The following is a 22,436-nucleotide window of genomic DNA, read 5'->3' as shown; positions in this document are numbered from 1 at the left end:
TCCTTAAGTCCAATAGGTAGCTTGTGTTCTCATCTCCATGGTGTTAGACACTACTGACCATATCCTCCTCCTTGAAACTCCCTTTGGCTTCTCTGATGCCTCCCTTTCCTTCCTCCTACCTCATGACCACCACTGTTCAAACCAACCTGTGTTGACTTACCTTCTACTCTGCAATGGGTGGAGGGGATTCCTTAATGCTCCCCTGTCTCCTTACCTGTTTCTAGCTGATTTTAAATGGTTTCAATTATTAAGGTTTACCAGAGACTTCCATGTGTATAGTTCTGGTCCAGACCTCTCCTTTGAACTCCAGACCCACATATGCAATGGCCTACTTAACATTTCTGATTTATCTCAGGGGCACTGCTACAGGTTGAACTGTGTTCCCCCAAACTGTGTTGAAGTCCTAACCCCCCAGTGTCTCACTGTGTGCCCTTATTTGGAAATAGGGTCTTTGCAAATGTAAATAGTTAAGATGAGGCCATAATGGAATAGGGTGGGCCCTACTCCAACGGAATTGTGTTCTTGTAAGAGGCAAGACAGCGCAAAGACAGACATAGAGAGAGCACCAGAAGACAGGGGCCAAGACTGGAGTTCTGCTGTCACAAGCTCAAGAATGTCTGGAACATCCACCCTGAAAGTTTCAGAAAGAGCATGGCCCTTTATGAAGCCGGTAAAGGCCAGGAACGATCCACCCTGAAAGTTTCAGAAAGAGCATGGCCCTGTTAACATCTTGGTTTGAGACTTCTAGTCTCCAGAAGAGTAAGAATAAATTTCTGCTGCTTGCGGCCACCCAGTTTGTGGTACTTGGCTACAACAGTCCTAGGAAACTGGTACACATAGCTTACATTCTCTGCCCTCTACTCTATTTACTCCCCAGATCTGAATCATAACTGAGTCTTACCAGTTTTACTTCCAATCATGCGTTGAATTCATTCATTTTCTTTAGTGGGCTTTCAATCTGTTGAAATCTAGTCTACTAAATACCTACGGGTTTTTACTATAAAGAATATTTTTAGAGGGGCGCCTGGGTGGCTCAGTCAGCTGAGCGTTCGACTTCAGCTCAGGTCATGATCTCACGGTTTGTGGGTTTGAGCCCCGTGTCGGGCTCTGTACTGACAGTTCAGAGCCTGGAGCCTGCTTTGGATTCCATGTCTCCTTCTCTCTCTGCCCCTCTCCCACTTGTGCTCTGTCTCTCTCTGTCTCTCAAAAATAAATAAATGTAAAAAAAATTTTTTTAATAAAGAATATTTTTAGATTCTAAGATGAGGCTGTTAATGCTGAGCTGTTCCATGGGGCCTGGGCTAGAATGATGTCCTGTTTTGTTAGTTTTAGGAGCCGTGCGATGAACTGGGTGGAGTTGAGGCTTCTGAGTTGTTGACTGCCTGGGTTAATGACTTTCTACGTACCAAGAGGCTGATGAATTCTCAGAGGTGTTCCCTGATCAGAGTGTTCCCAACCTGGGAAAGGTTTTAAAGATGAGGGACGAGAAATTGGAACTGCAAAGTACATGTCAGGATCCTTTTCTCGAAACTTCAAATTTCACAGAAAACCCTTAAAAATATTTCCGAGAGTCGACAGACTTCTTTGACCAGATTAAACTGATAGAGTGACAGGATGTTATGCCTATGAAAGCAACCGGGAAATAAATAATCCAGTGTCTATTGTGTCTCATAATGAAGAGAACACAAGAACTCTGCCATAGATTGGCCATTGCAGGCCACCACTGACTTTGGCACAGTCATGGGTGGCACTTCATCCATCTGAGCAGCCGCCTGCATAGATGATGGCCTCGTTCCATGGGATAATGACTTGTTATGGCAGCTGGTATTTATTTGTTGTTAAAGATGTCTCAATTGCAATTAGTGAAAGAAAGCCTTCCTTCATCTAACCTGGGGCAGGTGTCTAGGAGATAGGGTGTGACCCACAGAACAGCACAATCCTTGATGCACTTAGAGAATCCTTGGATCTCAGGTCAGACATTACAGGTATAAATCAAATGGCTCAGTGACAAAACCAGCTTCATCCAGAATCTTGGGCAGGGCAACAGAGTACTTCACCTTTGGAGCTGAGGACAGGGATCTGTCCTATACCTTGCGAGTTTTTCTGCCCTGGAGTTGCAGGGCAACTTAAGTTTTCTCTCTGGTTAGTTAGAGGAGTAACCAGAACAAGGCTTGGCCTGCACCTCAGAATGGGTTGGGTTTACAATGCTTGACAGACACCCTCCCTGCAGGAGGTTTTGTTAAATTGCAGGTGGGTCAGAACAACCTGTCCAGAACAAGGTTGGGGAACTGGACTTCTAGGGCAGGGCCTGCGGAGTGCTGAGTTAAGGCAGGTCAGAGCAGTGAGGCAGACAGAAGGCAGCTGAGGGCCAGTGAAGCAGTGGTAAAGGCAAGTCTGAGGCGTCAGGCTCTCAGGAGGACTCAGACCAGAGGCATCCAGCACCCTGGATAGCACCTTGGCAGCGACCAACACTAGCACAATGGCTAGTCTACAAAATGGACGCTAGGTCATTCAGATGGTTCTACCTTCTAGATCAGATGATTTCCAAGCTAGGCTGTAAATCATAATCACCTACGGGGATGTTTAAAGATACCAATTCCAAGGCCCTATTCATAGAGATTCTACTTTGGTAAATCTGAGGTTAGATACTGGAATGTATATTTTTAAAAAGCTCATTCTGATGAGTAGTCATTCTGATGAATAGTATTGAAGCCACGGCTATAGATAGAATTTAATTGGTTGTTAAAGATAGATATCCTTACTGATATCTCCATCTGTATCCCACTAAGAGCTTTTAGAATCCATGGTGGATGTAAGAGTCACACCTTCTAGCATTGGATCCTTTGGTCAAGCATGAATGGCAGACTCGTAATAGGAGAATTTCTTCTGCTTTTTATTAGAATTCATCCTTTGACTATTTCTTGTGGGCATAGTCTAGGGGCTATTTCTGGTGTCTGCATGTCTTCTGTGTTTTCCTGGTCTACTAATTTTTTTAAATGATCTTAAATTGTATTTAACCCAGTGTATCCAAAACATTATCAGTTCAACATGTAATTAATATCCTAAAGATTCTTATTGAAATATTTAATATTATTTTAGAGTTATTTTCATAGAAATCTAGTACATCTTCATTCTAATTAGCCATATTACAAGTGCTCAATAGTAATATGTAGCTGGTGACTACTATCTTGGACAGTACAATTCTAGACCTTCAAATTTAAGGAGTACATTCATCCTCATAAATTTCTATAGTCTGAATATACTGACTTAACAGTAAATTTCCTAATAAATGCAAAAGCAGTAATGGTGTTCATCACAGCAAACACTAATTATACTCTTTTGTCTTCAACTAGTTTTAATGGACATGTTAGAAAGATTACAGCTTCAACTACTGATGTTCCTTTAACTGTAATTATTTTACAGTTCCTTATTATTTTCAATGACTACATCCTACCTTGGCATTATTTGCCCTACCATCAACCCCTCCCAGAATTACCAGCTTCAATTATTACAATTAACAGTCAATAATGGTTATACTTGATTCTTAAGTACCTTCATGAAATTCAAAGACATGGGATGAGCTTCTGAAAACTTTTCTTCAAGAGTTTCCTAGAAAACAAAATAAAGAATTTCAATGTTACACAACAACAAAGTTATATTTAGTTTTGAAAACATTAGCAATAAGAACACTTTGGTAAAAGACTTTCCCCCATAGGTTAGATGGTTCCTTTTAAGGATTTTTAAAAAGTCCTGTTTTTATATAATTTTGCACTGTAGTGTAAAGGTTTAAAAAGCAAAAGTTGGAATTATTTTCTTAATTTCACAATGTCTTGCAATTGATGCTTTATAAACGTGACCTTCAAATGTCCCTGAAATCCTACAACAGTATTTTGTTTTATTTTATTTTTTCTACAACAGTACTTTAATATCTGATCTGTGCCAGATCTGTTACAGGGACCCTTTGTGCATTAATGCAAATATGTTGAGTTACATGTGTGAGAACTACAGAGAGCGACAGAATGAGGGACCCTGGGTGGCTCAGTTGGTTAAGTGTCTGATTCTTGATTTTGGCTCAGGTCATGATCTCCTGGTGGTGAGATAGAGCCCTGCCTCAGACTCCACGCATGGATCCTGCTTGGGATTCTCTCCCTCTCCTCTCTCTTTGTCCCTCCCTCACTTGTGAGCACACTCCCTCCATCTCTCCCTCAAAATAAAAACTTTTTTATATTTATTAAAAAAATAAATTTTAAACATTTTTTTAGATGTTTAAAAAATAAAAAAAATTTAAAAATAAATTTTAAGCACATTTTTAAAAACTTAAAAAAAAAAAGCAACAGAATGCTAAACACAAAATTCAGGATAGTAGGGAGGGAAGAGGATGGGATTGAGGGAGGAGCACCTGGGGAAGGGTAAGCTTCAAAGATAAACGGTAATAGTGCCCTTTAACAAGGCAGCGTGTACTTGTGAATGTGTATTTCATTCTTTAAAATTAAATACATTATATAAATATTCCTCTGTAATTCAACCTCTAGCCTTGTTAATTCAATTTTAACCTTTTGCTGTATTTCTTAAAAGCTTTAACAAATATAAAAAAGAAATCTAGTATGTATGTATGCGTCTATATCTATAACTATATCTATATCTATATCTATATCTATATCTATATCTATATCTATATCTGTATCTATATCTATATCTCCAAGTATTATATGAAATACCAAATCTAAAATGGAAGGGTGGCTAGAGAGAGAGTTGGGACCATTCAAACCTCAGATTGTTCACATGTGCCATAAATCATGAAGTGGCTTTCCAGATCACCCCACCCCTGCACCCCTCTTGTACCAACACAGCCTGAATGTGGGCACACACCTCTTGCCCTTTCATCCTATGGGCAGAATTTAAACCACATGGAGCTTTAAAAACCATAGGCCACACTTAGGTAACACAGGTAGGAAATCAATGTCTATAGAGAATAAGAGGGTCAAGTCATTGACACATTCCCAAAGAAAGGCAGAGACCACAGCAAGAGCCTAGCAGTGATCAATGCGGTTCGGAGTTTTGATTTGGACACAATGAGGATCACTTTGTAGAAGGACTTTCCATGTGCAAATATCTGCTATGGAGAAATGGCTTTTATTGATTTGGGCTTTGTTTTACAAGCTGAAAAAATAGAGGCTGCGTGTTTTCAAAATAAAGAAGATGACAGTAAGTACCTAACGGTAGGTAAGTACTGTTTAAGAGAAAGGTACTAAGTGTTTTGACTAAAAGGATCAAGGTGATGGGGCGCCTGGGTGGCTCAGTCGGTTAAGCGTCCGACTTCAGCTCGGGTCATGACCTCGCAGTCCGTGAGTTTGAGCCCCACATCGGGCTCTGTGCTGGCAGCTCAGAGCCTGGAGCCTGCTTCGGGTTCTGTGTCTCCCTCTCTTTCTCTCTACTCCTCCTCCACTCACGTCCTGTCTCTCTCTTTCTCTGTGTCAAAAATAAATAAACATTAAAAAAAAGGATCAAGGTGTTTATGTAAGGAATTAAATATACTTTCACTTCAGATTTAACTGTGAGTTTAACTTAGGGCAAGTAGGCTTTTAAAGCATTCTCTTGGTTAATATGTGTAGCTTTACAGAACTTCTTTGATCTGTGTCCGTGTGTTCTAGAAGGAAAACAGGAGCCAAAAGTATACATATTTTTAAAAATCCCCCTTTAGAGAAGGCTGCAACACAAATAATAAAATATCCAAAATTGAGCAAGTTTACCATGTCTCCCGGTTCAGGAATACTGATGCCATGGAAAAACTGGTTACTTTTGAAGATAGATTGATGTCTTGGGATTAGTTTTCCTGTAAAATACAAACCATGTAACTCATGATAAATTTAATAAAAATAAAAGTGTTTAAATGGTTAACTTCTGAGGTCCAGATGTACCAGAAATGCTGAGCCTGATCGTTCCTTTCAGGTTGGGGAGGTCTGAACTGCTACAAAATCCTGCCTTCTCAGGGGAGGTCAGTTCTCCGTGCACCTCTCTTTGCCCTTCATCTCCCACCAAGAGAGGAGGTAGGAAACCCATGCTGAGGGCTCTACACACGTGATCTCATAGCAATCTACAGTGGTTGCTATTTTTCACCTCCACTGCACCAGTGAGGAAAACGAGGCTCAGAAGTTTAGTAACCCCGGGGCACCTGGGTGGCTCAGTCGGTGAAGCGTCTGACTCTTGGTTTCGGCTCAGGTAATGATCTCACAGTTTGTGGGATCGAGCTCCACGTGGGGCTCTTTGTTGACAGCATGGAGCCTGCTTGGGATTCTCTCTTACCCTCTCTCTCTCTGCCCCTCTCCCACTTGGGTGCATGCTCTCTCTCTCTCTCTCAAAATAAATAAATAAACTTACAAAAAAGAAGTTTAATAACCTGTCTAAAGTCACATGGTCATTAAAAGACCCAGGATTCGAACTCAAGTCTGTCTAATGATTGCATCAGGTAAATTTCCACACGCCTTTCAGGAAATCAGTCAGACAATATATACCTAAGGTATATACACACCTAAGGTGTGGCCTGTGGTGACAGTCTCCCCCACAGTTTTCATGCTGTAGAATTCTCCAGCTGTAGAATTCTCTTCCCTGTGTTGGAACCAAACAGGGACGTGCATCAGACCAAACAGCAGTGGTCCCATCGCCCAGCAGCCAGACTGCCAGGAGAGCCTGCGGCAAGGGAACACGGAAATGCCCATCTTGTGTGTGCATGTACCGCTTTCCTTGCATCCATGCTGTTGGTGTGAAAAGCCACAGCCCCACTTCTGGCTGATGTCCTCTTCCACCTGCCACGGATGCTGACACGCGTGGAAGCTTGTGAAAGAGGCCGCTTGAGTCGCATTCCTATTGTGCACTTAACTGTTGTATGCCAATCACGGAAGCTCCCGAGCCTCAGTTTCCGCATGTGTAACATAGGCAAGATTAAACAATGTTACAATGTCCTTCATGGGTTGTTCTTTTTAAAAAAAATTTTTTTTTAACATTTATTTTTGAGACAGAGAGAGACAGAGCATGAACGGGGGAGGGTCAGAGAGAGGGAGACACAGAATCTGAAACAGGCTCCAGGCTCTGAGCGGTCAGCACAGAGTCCGACGCGGGGCTTGAACTCACGGACCGCGAGATCATGACCTGAGCCAAAGTCGGCCGCTTAACCGACTGAGCCACCCAGGCGCCCCAGCATGGGTTGTTCTTAAGACTGGTAAAGATGATGTGTTTGAAAGTAATTCATAAATTCTTGTTTTTTAATGTTTATTTATTTATTTTGAGAGGGAGAGAATGGGGGAGGGGCAGAGAGAGAGAGAGAATCCCAAGCAGGCTCCGTGCTGTCAGCACAGAGCCCAATGAGGGTCTCGATCTAATGAACTGAGAGATCATGACCTGTGCTGAAATCAAGAGTCAGATGCTTAACTGACTGAGCCACCCAGGCGCCCCAGTGATCCATAAATTCTTAAGTGCTATATACAAAGGAGCAGAGTCAAGGAGTTGCAACAGAGACTGTAGAGCCTACAAAACCTAAAATATTTACCATCAGGCCCTTTATAGAAAAGTCTGCTGACCCCTGCTCCACAGTAAAGGGGGAAGACTCCTCTTTTACAGTGGGCAGAAATCACATTTGATCAAACCTCTCTTAGAGTAAGCTCTATGCGGATGACTCATATCCCCTATCTTAGCCTGATGTGGAAAGTAAGTGTGTGGTTTATTCCATGGCTAATTGGCTTGACTTGGAAAGGAATCTGAAAACTCCTCAGTGCGAGGAGTTATGGCTCCACATTGAGAAAATGGTTGGGCTTTGGCTACAACCCAGAACAAGCATCCTGAGCAGCACTTTGGAGGAGCAAGAAAGCTCTTGCAGCGCATTACAGGAATGTACCATTGCTATAACAATTTAGCAACTCTGTAAGCCATAAAATGCAACTCCTACCCAGTGTTCTGATGATCAGATACAGCTGGTCCACATCTGATCTTCCGGGCCACAGTGGCTGGCCTGTCAGAAGCTCTGCAAAAACGCAACCGGTAGCCCATATGTCTACTGAAGAGCCATACTGCGTGTCTCCCACAAGAAGTTCAGGAGCTCGGTACCATCTGGTAGCGACGTAATCAGTGTAGGCATCTCCTGGAACTGCAAATGCGTCAATCAGATCAGGTGGGTCACATTCTTGTGACACATGAACTACTCCCGAGAGCAGGTCAGGCATTCAGGTAAGCTTCAGTAACTCGGAGGCCACAGCACTCCTAACCGTTGATGCGGTGAGGCACTGATTGAGTAAATAGTTCCACTGTGCACTCGGTCAGTAAGTTCAACTCCCGGGGGTCCCTCAGCTAGTGAGCCTCTACATCATCCCCCACAGAGAGGCAGGTGGGAATGAGGATTTCTGTAGTGCAACTTCAGGTTGAAAACAACTTCCTAGTGCATTGTGAAGCCCCTTGTGTCTGGTCCTATCAGGATCCCGATTATGGACACACCTGCCTTCCAATGAGTTGTTGCAAATACAGGTTTTGCCTGCGGTGCAGTTCTAGATTCAGGGAGAAATAATGGTCTATTCCCCTTTCCCTTTGGTTACCCCCATCCCCACGACTGGGATGACTTCCCTTTTCTTAGCACTGTCTCTGAATCCTCTCCTTAATTTTCCATTTACTCTCCTAGTCTTACCAACTACATAGTTTTTCCCGACCTCTCTAGCACACAGGGAACCTTCTCCAGGGAAGGATCTGGACCCTCACTTTGGTACCTCTTTGCGAATCATTTTGTATTATTCTTTTGGTTCTTTTACTTCAATTATAAGTGCATGAAGAGCAGAAATACATCTTATAATTCTTTTCCTCTTCTCTACAAGGCAAAGCACATACATGTGACATCCAATAAATTCTAGTGGAGTGGAGCACAGTTGAGGTGCAAACCCATGTCCTGGCTAGAAGGTAAAAGTGAACTCTTCCTCTCTGAATAATAACAACATCACATTTAGCATACATTCAGTATCTAAAGTAAGATCTTATATCATTTCATAATCCTCTGCATTGGATGAGTCCATAAAAAATTGCTACTTATGGGGCACCCGGATGGTTCAGTCAGTTAAGCCTCTGACTCTTGATTTGGGCTCAGGTCATGAACTCACAGTTTGTGAGTTTGGGCCCTGCATCGGGCTCTGTGCTGACAGCACAGATCCTCTTGGGGATTCTCTCTCTTTCTCTCTCTCTCTCTCCCCCACCCCTGCCTCTCAAAATAAATAAACTTAAAAAAAAAATGCTACTTACTGAGAATTCGTGCAAACCCAAAGTCACAGATCTTGATTATTCCTTGCTTAGTTATTAGAATATTTTCAGGTTTTACATCTCTGTGAATACACTGTAAGATAACACTGGATCATTTCTCTGAGCCATCAAAACGACAAAGCATAAACATTAACTATTAGTTTAAATGATAAACACAGCCTATGAGATTCAAACAAATACGCTTTTCCTTCATTTTCCTAAAAGAACGTTAGTGGGCAAATTTCCACCTGTAAATCTTACCGTAACAAAAGAAAAAAGTCAAAATGCTGCTATATAAGTGAAGAAATTGACATCATAATTGTTAGATATGAAAACTTTTTTTTTTCTTGGAGAAGGTGGTGTCACACAAGTATTTTTGCCACTTTTTACTGCACTCTACTTAAACCAGAAGAGGTGAAGCCCTAGATGAGATTAGACTCCGTGTAGCTCTAATAACTCCTGCCAGCCAAGAATCACAATCTAGGTTGAATAAGTATTGCAGATTTGAGACACTGGGAAAAGATCTGAATGATAACAACAACAACAACAACAACAACAACAACAACAAACTCGCTTAAAAATTGGCTTGTAATTAGAGTGACCATATTATTTGTTGCCTGAATCGGGACGTGTGAAAGGGGCTCTGTTAGTAAGTATGCCAGGACAACAGAAACAAACCACAACTGTCCTGGGAAAGCTGAGATGTATGGTCACCTACTTCTGGAGAGACACTAAAGCCTTCGGCATCAGGGGATGAGAACCACTTATTCTTCCTCAGCACAAGCTAACCTGGAAGGATCAGCAGCTCTCCTGAGAGATGCCCACCCAGCACTGTCCAGGTTCCCGCTGGGAGAGCGGGACACCACCGTGAGGCGCTGTCACCTCCGACAGGCTCCCGCTATCCCTCTAGAGGCGGAGACCGTACAATTGGCTGCCTCACTGTAATGGCCTTGGATGGGGCAGGTGCCCCTCGCTGGATGTGCGAGGGCCAAGCTGGGGTAAGGATGAAGGCAGGCTGAGTGAGCCTCACTCATCACTGTTCCAGAAATGGTTGTTCCATGTAATGGAGACCCTCTCGCCCAGAACACAACTCGGGCCCTATTCTTCAGAACTTTATCTTTCTGTGCCTCCTTCCCGAACAAGCAAACAGCTAGAAATGATGTCCCTCTTCTTCTACAGCTCAGCCCTCATACAGAGCTCTGTCCTTTTCAGAGCACTTGCCCACGAATTCATTCCCGCAACAACCTTGTGACTGCAGATGGCCACTGACAGGGTCTCTAGATTAAGCGTCACAATCATCCACTCCTTTTGCCTCACTTCTCTGCTGTGCTGTCAGTCCCTGTATATATTCCTGCCAAAATAGCAATTTTGCAATAATTTTTCTTTGCTTCTATGATAGCTATCTGGGAAGAGAAAAAGCTGAGTCCTAAATTCATTTTAGGTCACAAAAATGGCAGTGGTAGTAGAAGCTGGTTCCTATTTGGTCTCAATTATTATCAATTGTCTCATAATTTATGACTAACAGGAGAAATTTCTAGGTCTCTTTAAAGTCCTAAGGCCTTGCATATTAATTAAAAAAATACATTGTTGTAATATAAACCAACACAGTTTTGACGTCTGACCTTTTAAGCAACACATTTATGAAACTTGAATTAACGCTGAGTCATACTCACAATAGTTGGTGATTTACTAGGAACAGGTTATGTCCCTTAAAAGAGTTTGTATCATATTCTAAAACTTCTGGACTATGTGTGGCATTACCAAGCAAATGGGCTCACACTGACATTTGACTTTTGGCCTATTTAAATACGATTTTTGGATGTAATGCAAATCCATGTGAAATTTTTAGCAATTTATTTTCCAACCAAAAAATACAAAGGCAAAAACGAAGCACTGATGTGTCCCAAAGAAATAGAAAAATTATTGGTGTAGGTGCAGGTAAGAGAGACTACTATTAAGAGGAATAGGATGTTGAAGAAGAAAAAAGTAAAAATCCCCGGAACAGTAAGAAGTCCAGCACGGAGAAGGGGAGATGCTTAGGTAGACAGCATCCGCTTCCCTGCTGCAAAGCCACACTCAGTGCAAACTCTGCAGGCCTCTTGCAATCAGGTTACTTTCCACCAAAGAGCAAGAAACCTGCCTGTCAGTGTGACAGAAGCAGGTCCTTTCAGCAACTTGGGTTGCATATACGGCTTTTAGAAAATGTTGCTCAAGTTGGGTCATTGTGGCTAATGTATAATCTCTTTTTTACTGGCTCACAAGCCAACAAGAAGAGGTATCCATGACCCCCAATGTTAAGAATCATCTCCAGAAACTTCTACAAATTGCTTCTTATACAACCTGATCGAATAATGGTTTTCTATTCTTTTTTTTTAAAGATTTTGTTTTTTAAGTAATCTCTATACCCAATGTGGGGCTTGAACTCATGACCTGAGATCCAAGAGTTACATGCTCCACTGGCTGAGCCAGCCAGATGCCCCTAAATAATAGTTTGTGGGGCACATGGGTGGCTCAGTCTGTGGAGCGTCCAACTCTTGATTTGGGCTCGGGTTCTGATCTCATGGTTGAGATGAGTGTGCAGCCTGCTTGGGATTCTCTCTCTCTCTCTCTCTCTCTCTCTCCCTCTCTCTCTCAAAAAGTTTACTATTATTTGAGAAGATTGTTCTCTTTGAGCTTTAGAGATGGATACTGATACAGCAGTGAGGAAAGGGACCTCCTTCTTGACAATGAGAACGTTAACATTAACAAGATGATGATGGATGTTGCAGCCCCAAAGACACACGTCTTTGAAAGTCACTGTAGTTTTGTCGTTTTGAGATGAAGTTCTTTTTGTCTATTATATCAAGTATATAAAAATCCATGCGTTCATAATGATGCTCAATGGGTCACTTAGATAACTTATCCTGGCAATATTAAAGGGTAAGAAAGAACAAAATGAGTAGGTATTTTCTCGAGTCCGGTGCTTCTCAAAATTTAATGTGCACATGAATCTCCTGGAGATCTTGTTAAAATGCAGATTCTGATTCAGTAGATCTAGGGTGGGCCTGATGTTCTGCATTCCTAAAGAGCTCCCGGGGGATCTCTGTGAAGCACACATTGAGTAACAAGGCCTCAATCCCTTATAACTTTAACCTTCCTTGTCTGGGTTAGGATCACCACTCTGGGGATAATAAGGTAGTCATGGTCTTATATATGACCTAACTCGTTTCCTTTGCATGCATTTCAGTGATAAAATAAAAAGATACACAAAGGCTTACCAGTGCATAAAAAAAATGAGATAAACAGAGTTCAAAAGTAATTCCTATGTTGGAGGAGGGAAGTTTGTCTGAAAAAAATATCAATTTTTAATAGAGGTCATAGATTGGGGTGCCTGGGTGGCTTCACTCGGTTAAGCACTGACTCCTGATTTCAGCTCAGGTCATGATCTCCCGAAGCTGTGCATCGGGCTCCGTGCTGACAGTGTTGAGCCTGTTTGGGAGTCTCTCTGTCCCTCTCTCTCTGCCCCTCCCCACTTGTGCTCTCTCTCTCTCTCTCTCTCTCTCTCAAGATAAGTAAATAAACATAAAAAAAATAAAGGTCAAAGATAATTGATTGGAAGTTTTAAAGCTTAAGATATAGAACATGTTGTTCCAAGCAGAGAAATGATGGCAGTTGCATTGAGTTATAATAATGTTTGGGTTTGTGAAATAGTAAGTCACAATCATGTAGGTAAGTTGATTGACTGACTGGCTGACTGTCTGATTAATTCATTCATTCATCCAGTTATTCAATAAATATTTATTGAGTGAGAACCTTTTATATAAAAAGACCCAGGCTAGGTATTAAAGAGATACAGAGATAAATCAGTCCAGATACTGCATTCAGGCTTATAACCTAGTACACAGGTAAGTGCCTGATTATATAAGGATGGGGTACAAACACTTATGGTAAATAGAATTTTTTAAAAGTCATTTTAATTACCCATAAGACTCCTATAGGAATCTTAGGTAAACTGTAATACCTCTGATATCATGGTGGGAAGCAACAGAGATGTGGTTTTGATTCAGCATCATCTTTAGTAAGTATTTAAAAGCACAGTTTGCATCGTGAAGAACAGGCTTATGTATTTTGTGAATACTATCTCTCTATACTTAAAAAAATTTTTTTTAATGTTTTTATTTATTTTGAAACAGAGAGAGACAGAGTGTGAGAGTGCGAGAGTGGGAGGCGCAGAGAGAGAGGGAGACACAGAATCCAAAGCAGGCTCCAGGCTCTGAGCTGTCACCACAGAGTCCGATGCGGGGCTCAAACTCACGGACTGTGAGATCATGACCCGAGTCGAAGTTGGACGTTTAACCGACTGAGCCACCCAGGCACACCTCTCTATACTTTATTAATACAAAATATAAGCTTCTGATTGATCCTAATGAACTCTTCATTAACTTCCTTACAACTAAAGGAAGCTTCCACTAAGTATTGAAATCCATTTCCATGATTTTGCATTCTTTTCCAGCGATCCTAGACAATGATAGACATTCTGCTGGCATTAAATTGACCATAAGGTAGTCTGTACCTTTGAGCAGGCACTGCCTCTGTCTAGGCACCAACTCAAAAGGTCTAGAGTTATTTTTTAAAAACTATCATTATAGCAAGAGTCCCCAGAAGCCAACTTAAAGAAGCTCCCACTGGCCCAAGATGGGACAATTTGAACATCAGAGAGAATGATGAAAGCAAAGGATTGAAACACATCAATATATAAAATCCATAAATTTGTTTTTAAAAAACTTTTTTTTAAGGTTTCTTCATTTTTTCAGAGACAGAGAGAGACAGAGTGTGAGCATGGGAGGGGCAGAGAGAGAGGGAGACACAGAATCTGAAACAGGCTCCAGACTCTGAGCTGTCGGCACAGAGCCCGAGATGGGGCCTTCGCGAACTCACGGATGGCGAGATCATGACCTAAGCCGAAGTTGGATGCTTAACCGACTGAGCCACCCAGGCGCCCCTAAAACCCATAAATTTGAAATGATGCCTGCATTCCACCCCAAACCCTTCATGATTCACTCTTGGAGGTTGTTAACATAACAACTTATCACTATGAGCACTGACAAGTAAAGGAAATAATCACATCTTTTTTCTGACGGTATTTTACAGTAGCCAGAGTCCATGAGGGTAGGTTGTTCTCCATAGAATTTGAATTCATAAATGCAGAAGAAATAATAGATTTCAAAAGTCACCATCAAACTGTCTTCATAAGACCTCCAAGGGGGTTGATACATGCTCAAGTTTGAAAACTATGGGTGTAAAAAACTAATAATGAAAACATTTTAGAAAAAGGATAGAGGAAAGGGGAGTGTTAGAGAATAAAAGACTCAAGAAACATAAGAACAAAATCAAACTGGGGCGCCTGGGTGGCTCAGTCGATTAAGCGACTGACTTCGGCTCAGGTCATGATCTCACGGTTTGTGGGTTCGAGTCCCATTTTGGGTTCTGTGCTGACGGCTCAGAGCCTGGAGCCTGCTTCGGATTCTGTGTCTCCTTCTCTCTCTGCCCCTCCCCCGCTCACACTCTGTCTCTCAGAAATAGATAAGCGTTAAAAAAAATTAAAAAAACAAAACAAAAACAAAATCAAATCAAGTGCCATGGGGAGTTACACATCCTGCAAACTTATTTCAATTTAAATATGACCACAGGAATCATCAGCAGGATAGCAAAAGGAACAGCAAGTTTATACAAATTTTTAATTCATAAGGAATTAGTAATCTGGTTCTTACAGAAATTGGGAAAAAAAGCCATGACTTGCTTTTCCCACATTCTGTAGCTTTTTTCCTTTCCCTCCGTCTTTGGCTCTTTAAATAGATCGTTGAGCTATTGAGAAGAAAAGAATAAATTGACAAATATATTAGAAAATGTTACTTACGTTATGTTTGTGACAGAAATTAAGAGCTTGAAGTGTTTGCCATAATATACTTTTGATCATTCCATCAGCAACTCTGGCGGGGAAAGAAAATTAAAAAGGAATTGAAAACTCCAAAGCTGAAGCGTCAGGGCCAAGAGCTGGGAACAGAAATGGAATGCATAGGGCTTGTCATGGCCAACAAACAGGGTGCAAAGGGTGTGTTGGAAATACATTTTCTTAATGTGTTAATGAAAACTCCTTTACTATATTTTCATTATAGATATACAATTTTCTTTTGTAATTTAAAAACTTTAGATCTGCAAAAATGATACATGCTTATCACAAAAATCCAAACACTACAGACAAGCAAAAGAATACAAAGTGTTGACTCAAAACTTGCTACCCCAAAATAATTGCTGGAATGCACAGGCATCTGTGTTTCTTCAGGCATCTTTGTTCCTCTCCCTCTCTCTGTCTCTCTCTGCATTTACTTTTCATTTTTTTGTTTTTATTTTTCATTTTTTATTTTTATTTTTGAGAGGGAAAGGGCAGGGGAGGGGCAGAGAGAGAGGGAGACACAGAATCCGAAGCGGGCTCTGAGCTGTCAGCACAGAGCCTGACGCAGGGCTCCAACTTGCGAACCGCGAGATCACGACCTGAGCTGAAGTTGGACGTTTAACGGACTGAGCCACCCAGGCGTCCCTGCATTTACTTTTTAACTTTAATTTTAAATATATGTGTTCGTATGGCTCAACATTTAAAGAGTATAAAAGCATATCCGTGATGAAATCTCTCTCACACCTGGCTAGTCATACATTTCATCTTCTGCAACTCCCCCCACCTCTTTCAGAAACATTTTAATACATAGCGGCACAAATACTAATACGTTTACACCTATTTCATGGTCTCATTATACGGATGTGTCATAGTTTACTTACTTAGTTCCCACTGGTGAGCAATTAGGTTGGCCCAATTTTATGCCTAGAAACAACATGTCAATGAACATCTGTAATCATCTTTTTAAGGTAAATTCTAGAGGTGGGATTTCTAAGGCTAACGGTAGGCACAAGTTACATTTTGACTCTGCAGGTAGGACCTGTAGGAGGAAGGGCAAACTGGAAGACTGACTTCCGAGGGTTTGGTGGTAAACACACTCGCACACGTGCTACAGTTGTTTTGTAAGTTTCGTACACCCGGTAAGCAGGCAGGTCCCCAGCCAGGGGAAGCCAGGGAGAACACAGCCCCCAGGAGGATGGAAGGCTGGATGCTTCTTGTCCCTGCAGAGCCCTGGAAATACTGGAAGGTATTTTCCATTGCGGAAATGGGGATCTGGGTAACCTCCACTCCATCTGGGACGAGTCTATTTCGTGTAGCCATCTCTGTAAATGATAGCAATTACATTCCCCGTAACTTTCTGCTGACATTTTGCCATTGCTCACATCAGTGTCCCTCTGAAGACGCTTTCAGTTACATGCTTCCAAACTACCTTCTCTAAGAAAGGTTAGACCCATTAACGCTCCCACCAAACATCTGCGCGTCGAAGCCCCTGTCCCCTCATTGTCTTGCCAACAGCCAGTTTTGCCAATGTTATGTTTGCCAATCCGTGGTTAAAATAAGAAGCTCATTTTGGTTTTCATTTCCATTTTACTAATTACTAGTGACTTTTAATTTTCACATGATTATTGGACATTACATTTCTTCCTTTGTGTTCTTCCTGTTCATGGCCTTTATGTCTTTTTTGACTGGTCTGTTTACTCTTTTTAAAATTGATTCATGAAGGGACGCCTGGGTGGCTCAGTCAGTTAAGCGTCCGACTTTAGCTCAGGTCATGATCTCATGGTTCATGGGTTTGAGCCCTGCAACGGGTTTTGTGCTGACAGCTCTGAACCTGGATCCTGCTTCGGGTTCCATGTCTCCCTCTCTCTTTGCTCCTCCCCCACGCATGCTCTGTCTTTCTCTGTCTCTCAAAAATAAATAAAAACTTTAAAAAGTTTTTTTAAGTTGATTTATGAAGGCTCAACATACACTGGAGTCAGCATATGTGCCGCAAATATTTTTATCCGGGTGTTGTTTGTTTTTCAACCCTATTCATGGAGATGGGGGTTGCTGGTTGCATAGTTTCAAAAATCTGAAACACAAGATGTCTTTTGCTAAATGCCTACTGTAAAATTTTTTAATTAAAAAATTTAGGATTATCGAATATCCCAAACACACCTAGTCATTCAGCTTTAATATTTTATCATATTTGGAAATGTAAATCCTATGTTTAGATCAATTTTTTAGAAGTTTCTATTTATTTTGAGAGACAGAGAGAGTGCATGTGGGGGAGGGGCAGAGAGAGGGGAAGAATCCCAAGTGGGATCCACCTGTCAGTGAGGAGCCCCATGTGGGTCTCGAACTCACCAATGGTGAGATCGTGACCTGAACAGAAATCAAGAGCCAGACGCTTAACTGACTGAGCCACCCAGGCGCCCCTAGATCACTTTTTACAAACTAAACTCATCCTGCAGGTGTCGCTGGTCCACACAAGACACCACCGTGTGGAGCTGGGGCATATATGGAGAAGCAGCAAGTGTGTGGAGGTATTTTTCTCAGGGCAGTTTTCTGATCTCAGGTCACAATTATGGCGGCCTGTTCTTGATATTCACAGGCTGACGGCAGCCCTTTAACTCCAGCTCTTCTAATTATTAAGTATTATTAATATTGTGAAAGCCCCTAATTCTCAGTATTAAATCCCTTTCCACTGGAAGTATCTAGAGCCATTTCTGTTTCCCACACTGAATTCTGATATAACTTGATCTTTTTCCCCTCTTTGCCCAGAGCCAAGCTGGAGACATCGCTTAAACGTTTTTGTAATAGAATAGTAGAGCCATTTTTGAGCACTATGAGGCACGGTTCAAATCCCTGCTTCCAAGTTTTATAACCTTGGGCCAGTTATATGTGCCTTCAGTGTTCCTCATGTGTAAAAATGGAACAGTGCCCTGCAAGTTTATTAAGAAGTCTATGCCCTAAGAGTCTGGGTTTTAGTATCTCCATAGGTTCAGGAAATGTGGGTCTGAGATCAGGTGAGGCCAGTAGATGGGACTCAGACGCTATACAAAGACAAGAAGAGCCTCAAAAGACTAGCAACAGGCCCTGAGGTAAGAAAGAATGGGGAGTGTGGGAAAAGCAATAAGGAGGCCAGTGTGGCCAAAGCATGAGTGAAAAAGGTGAGGCTGGCAGAGGCCAAGTCACGGAGGGATTATAGATCTGGGTAGGTAGTTTGGATTTTACTGTGAATCTAAAGGAAAGTCATTGAAAGGACTCAAGAAGGCAAGTGGCATAATATGGAGAATGGATTTCTGGGGGCAAAGCAGATACAGGAAGGTTAATTAGGTGGCAAATTTAATAATGCTGGTGAGATCTGGTGATTCTGATTACAGTGGTGGTGGTGGAGGGAAGGGAGGTGGATTTCAGTCCTTGTGAGGGACCAGCAAGAGTAACACCGGACCCGATTCATGCAGAAATGGAATGCCAGGTGGGATCAAAGGACGGCTGGCACAGGGGCTCAAGTCCTGGGATCGGGAAACAAGGTGGGGACTGGCAGGACCCAGGGTTCTAGTGTCGATAACATGGAATCAGGCATGAACTAATGCCATAGGGAAGTCCCGAGCTCTCACTGTGGAAGAGGAGTGTTTGTTTCATGGCATCTCACATCAAGTGTCATGGCATGGCCCTAAACAGAATAGTCAGCTCAGATTCCAAGAAGGCAGGTTCCATCACAGGCAACACAACATATATACAAAATACCAACTACAAACAAATACCACTGACCCTACAAAGAGAAGATAGTTATCAAAGAGAATACAGATTCACACAGTGCTCATTCCAGAAAGATAGAGAGTTGCAACATTATTCAGCCACAGGCAGCATTTCTCAAAGTGTTCTGAAGGGAAATAAAACCTTCTGAAGAAGTCAACTGACACTCAGTGTTTAAATGTCATCCTCTGGGGGAGTGCAGAAACGGATATTGCAAGGAATAATGAAGGCCTCAGAGCAAAAACTAGACATCCTAGCTCAAGACTGTAATAAGGGTGGCGCCATCAGGGAATTCAGGCTGGATTGCTCAGGGGACTTCTCTCTCTCTCTCTCGGTCACTCAGGGGAATCCTGATGCTCACATCAGAACGCAGCATCTTTGTTTTAATTTGTTATATAACTTAATATGGGAAAACCTGATTTCATTGTCAGGACCCGAGATGAAAGGAGTCCTTCTCGGTAAACCCTTGCTATCCTAGAATGAAAGCCAACCTAATTACTCTGGTCTACCAGCCCCTTCACACTGTCCTCCTCCCCTTCTGTCTCCTCCCACATTCCCACAGGTACTCTGCCCCAGCCCCATCGGTTCCTGCCATTCCCTGAACATGCCTAGGCTTGCGACCCCCAGATCTTTGTGTTTATGGTCCATTCTCCTCCTTTCCCTAGGCATTCCCTGACTCCTTGTGCTTTCTTTCAATTCAAGGACTTTGTCTTGTCCCTTATTGAAGCTCCGGGGCCTAGAAAGGTACCTGGTATCCATTAGGTACTTAAACTAAGCTTGTTCTCTGGCACTCTCAGAAATTTTATAAACTAACACTTCGTAATAAATCCCTTTTTGCTTAAACTAGCTGGAGTGAATTATGTTGTTGAATCCTGACCTGCTCAGAATTCAATACCAGAAGTAGATGTGGGCAAAAAGGATTGGGAATTGGGGATTGGCTATCTGATTTAATTAGGTCTGAAGGCAGGAGAACTTAATTACCATTAGTGACTGGAATAGATGGTAGATGGGCACCTAGTGATGAGATAATTGTTAAATCATCATCTGTGGTCATCTGGAAAAAGTGCCTTCTCAAGGCAGGGCTTTGGTGGACTGAATGTGATAGAATAATATGGGAAACGTAAATAATCAAAGAAGAGTGGGGTGTGCTGGCTCTTTCTAACTTCATGAGAAATTTTTAAAGAGGTCACGTTTAGGGCTTTTATATCTTGGTTCAAGGCACAGTCAAGAAGCCAGAGTTTCAATGCTTGCCCTAAAAGAACCCCTTTTTACTTATGTCTATAAGGCTCACTTTGTGGACCCATAGGAATACCGCGAAATGACTGAAAAATCAGACACTGAGAATAATCCTACAGGGTACTAAGTGACAACATAGATTTGACCTGTGTGAGTTTAATTAGTTTCTCGGTTAATTAACTGAGAAAGAGCTATCTAAGCCTCAAGAATTGAAATGTGACTCTCGGAAGTATTCGTATTACTAAGAGCACCCCAATTTCCCACCGAACATCCCGTGTCATGCAAAGCAGTGCCCAGACTTGTATGATGAGGCTGATTTTGCCTTGACAAGAAGCCTCCAGTGTTCTCACTTGAGGCAGGTGCATGGCCTGGGGATGCTTCTTCTCAAGGCTCCTCCCCCCATCACCTCTCAAAGTCAGATTTCAGCATGTCCCAGGGGGCCTATTACAAAGTCAAACAGAGGAAAAGGATTTGTGCAGCAAAAAAAGAACTATAAGATGTTGCTAATTTACAGTGGTGAATGCATGTAAAAATGGATTTCACTGATGTAGGACCAGACAGGAAGAATCATAATTTTAGACTGGGCTGATTATAACACTATGGGCAAACTTACTAGAGATTCTAGTTTCAACAGACTATCTGGAGCAGCTAGGAGTGGGTCTAGTTGATTGCTAAATTGGTTGATTGAAACCTAGACGAAATGGTTGTCTATGGCAATTGAAGTTGACTGCCAGAAATTCATTAGGAAAATGAGGAGGAGGAGATCCAAAGATCTGAGGAGATAGGAGTGTTGGAGAGGATTCTGCACATGCAACATGCTTATCTACCTCCCAACTGTGTCTCCTCAAAGTGTATGGTAGCATACCATGTATGTATGGTAGCATAAAATGGTAGCACCAATTTATGCTCTTCCTCGAATACGTAGTATGGCTTTCAGTTTTCTATTTTGGTAAAGAAGCAGCCTACCAGACACTTCCACTAGGTTCTTCCTACCACAAGAGTTTTCATTCCTTGGGTCAGAGTCAACTGGCTCTTCTTCCATCTGTTAGTGTATCTATTTCAGGTGCCCAGTTAGGAAATGGGGAAATAATCCCAAGGATGGATTTGTGGATGTGGTAGGATGATCATGAGATGCATTTGAGTCAAGATTTCATTTACTACCAGACCTAATGCTTAATGCTCCCCATCCCCCCAAAACTGATGAACCACAGTGGCTTTCAAAGTCACTGGGGACTGGTTTTACCTCAGAGCATTGCTCAGTAATTCCCAAAAGATAGGGTATTTCTCTTTTCCCAGTGCACAACTGTCCTGTAAATGGCGGCAGACTACTTTAGGGCAGGCTGAGGGGAAGAATTAAATACATATGTGTGATGTCATTGTAGGGCTATGCTTCAAGGACAGCCGTCTTCCCTTGGTTCACAAGGCCCTGGCTCTATGAATTGGCTACCGTGGTGACTCAAGTCAAGCTTCTAGTCCCCAGTTTTTATAGAACAAACGGGACTTTAGTGATCTGCCCATCTATTTTGGTTTGAGAGAACCTATGATTAATTAAAACATTTTGATCATCACTATGGCTCTGTTGCCTATTACAGCAATTCTGGAAACGAAGCACTACTACTTGGTTTCTGTCATCCAGCGATCCCACCATCCCCGCTGAAATCAGGAAGCCATTTCAGAGAAAGGATCTCCCCACTTCATAATCTGGGACATGACGCTTGTGCAACCCTCACTAATGTATTTCTCAGTACTCATGATTCACTGCTATCTCTCCACCAGACCACACCCGGTCTCACGGGAAATTTTCTGTGAACAGTTAACTGAGAAAGAGAAAGAAATTCAAACCTTTTATGTGTCAACTACAACTCAATAAAGCTAAAATTGAAAAAAAAAAAGAAAGAAATTGAAGCCCTGGTTTACAGATGTACATAATATGCTATTGTCAGCCAGAAGTGGAGTGGACAGCCATAGTTTTATAAACCCATTAGTAGTTTTATAACATTATAATCATTTGTAATTTTTCTTTTGTATCTCTGGTTCCTCATTAGATTTTAAGCTTCCTGAAGGCAGGATTATTCCATTATACGTGGTGCAATGGGAGAGAAAATCCTTTCTCTGGCGGGAAGGCAATGTCTATCACATCACCATTAACTTACCCATTGTACTTACTGTAGAACACAGAATGGGACTAGATCGTTTTAAGTTTAACCAGATGATGCCAATTTCAGTTGCTGTACATCCGTGTGGTTTCTTTACCCGAACA

The 22,436-nt window shown here is 42.0% G+C and overlaps 1 protein-coding gene across 1 annotated transcript in view; it reads right to left on the bottom strand.

Moving 5' to 3' along the window:
* Positions 1 to 22,436, bottom strand: part of CDKL4 (cyclin dependent kinase like 4) — a 48,252-nt gene that overhangs the window by 5,655 nt on the left and 20,161 nt on the right. The window contains exons 4-8 of the mRNA XM_042933184.1: positions 15,164 to 15,236; positions 9,271 to 9,361; positions 7,940 to 8,137; positions 5,751 to 5,833; positions 3,553 to 3,609 (exon numbers count right to left, since the gene is read on the bottom strand). Of these exons, the coding sequence (XP_042789118.1) occupies positions 3,553 to 3,609; positions 5,751 to 5,833; positions 7,940 to 8,137; positions 9,271 to 9,361; positions 15,164 to 15,236 (502 nt within the window). The remainder of the gene's footprint in view (positions 1 to 3,552; positions 3,610 to 5,750; positions 5,834 to 7,939; positions 8,138 to 9,270; positions 9,362 to 15,163; positions 15,237 to 22,436) is intronic.

The sequence above is a fragment of the Panthera leo genome, chromosome A3 (assembly GCF_018350215.1).
Source record: "Panthera leo isolate Ple1 chromosome A3, P.leo_Ple1_pat1.1, whole genome shotgun sequence".
Lineage (NCBI taxonomy): Eukaryota > Metazoa > Chordata > Mammalia > Carnivora > Felidae > Panthera > Panthera leo.
This window is presented reverse-complemented; position numbering and strand designations above follow the sequence as displayed.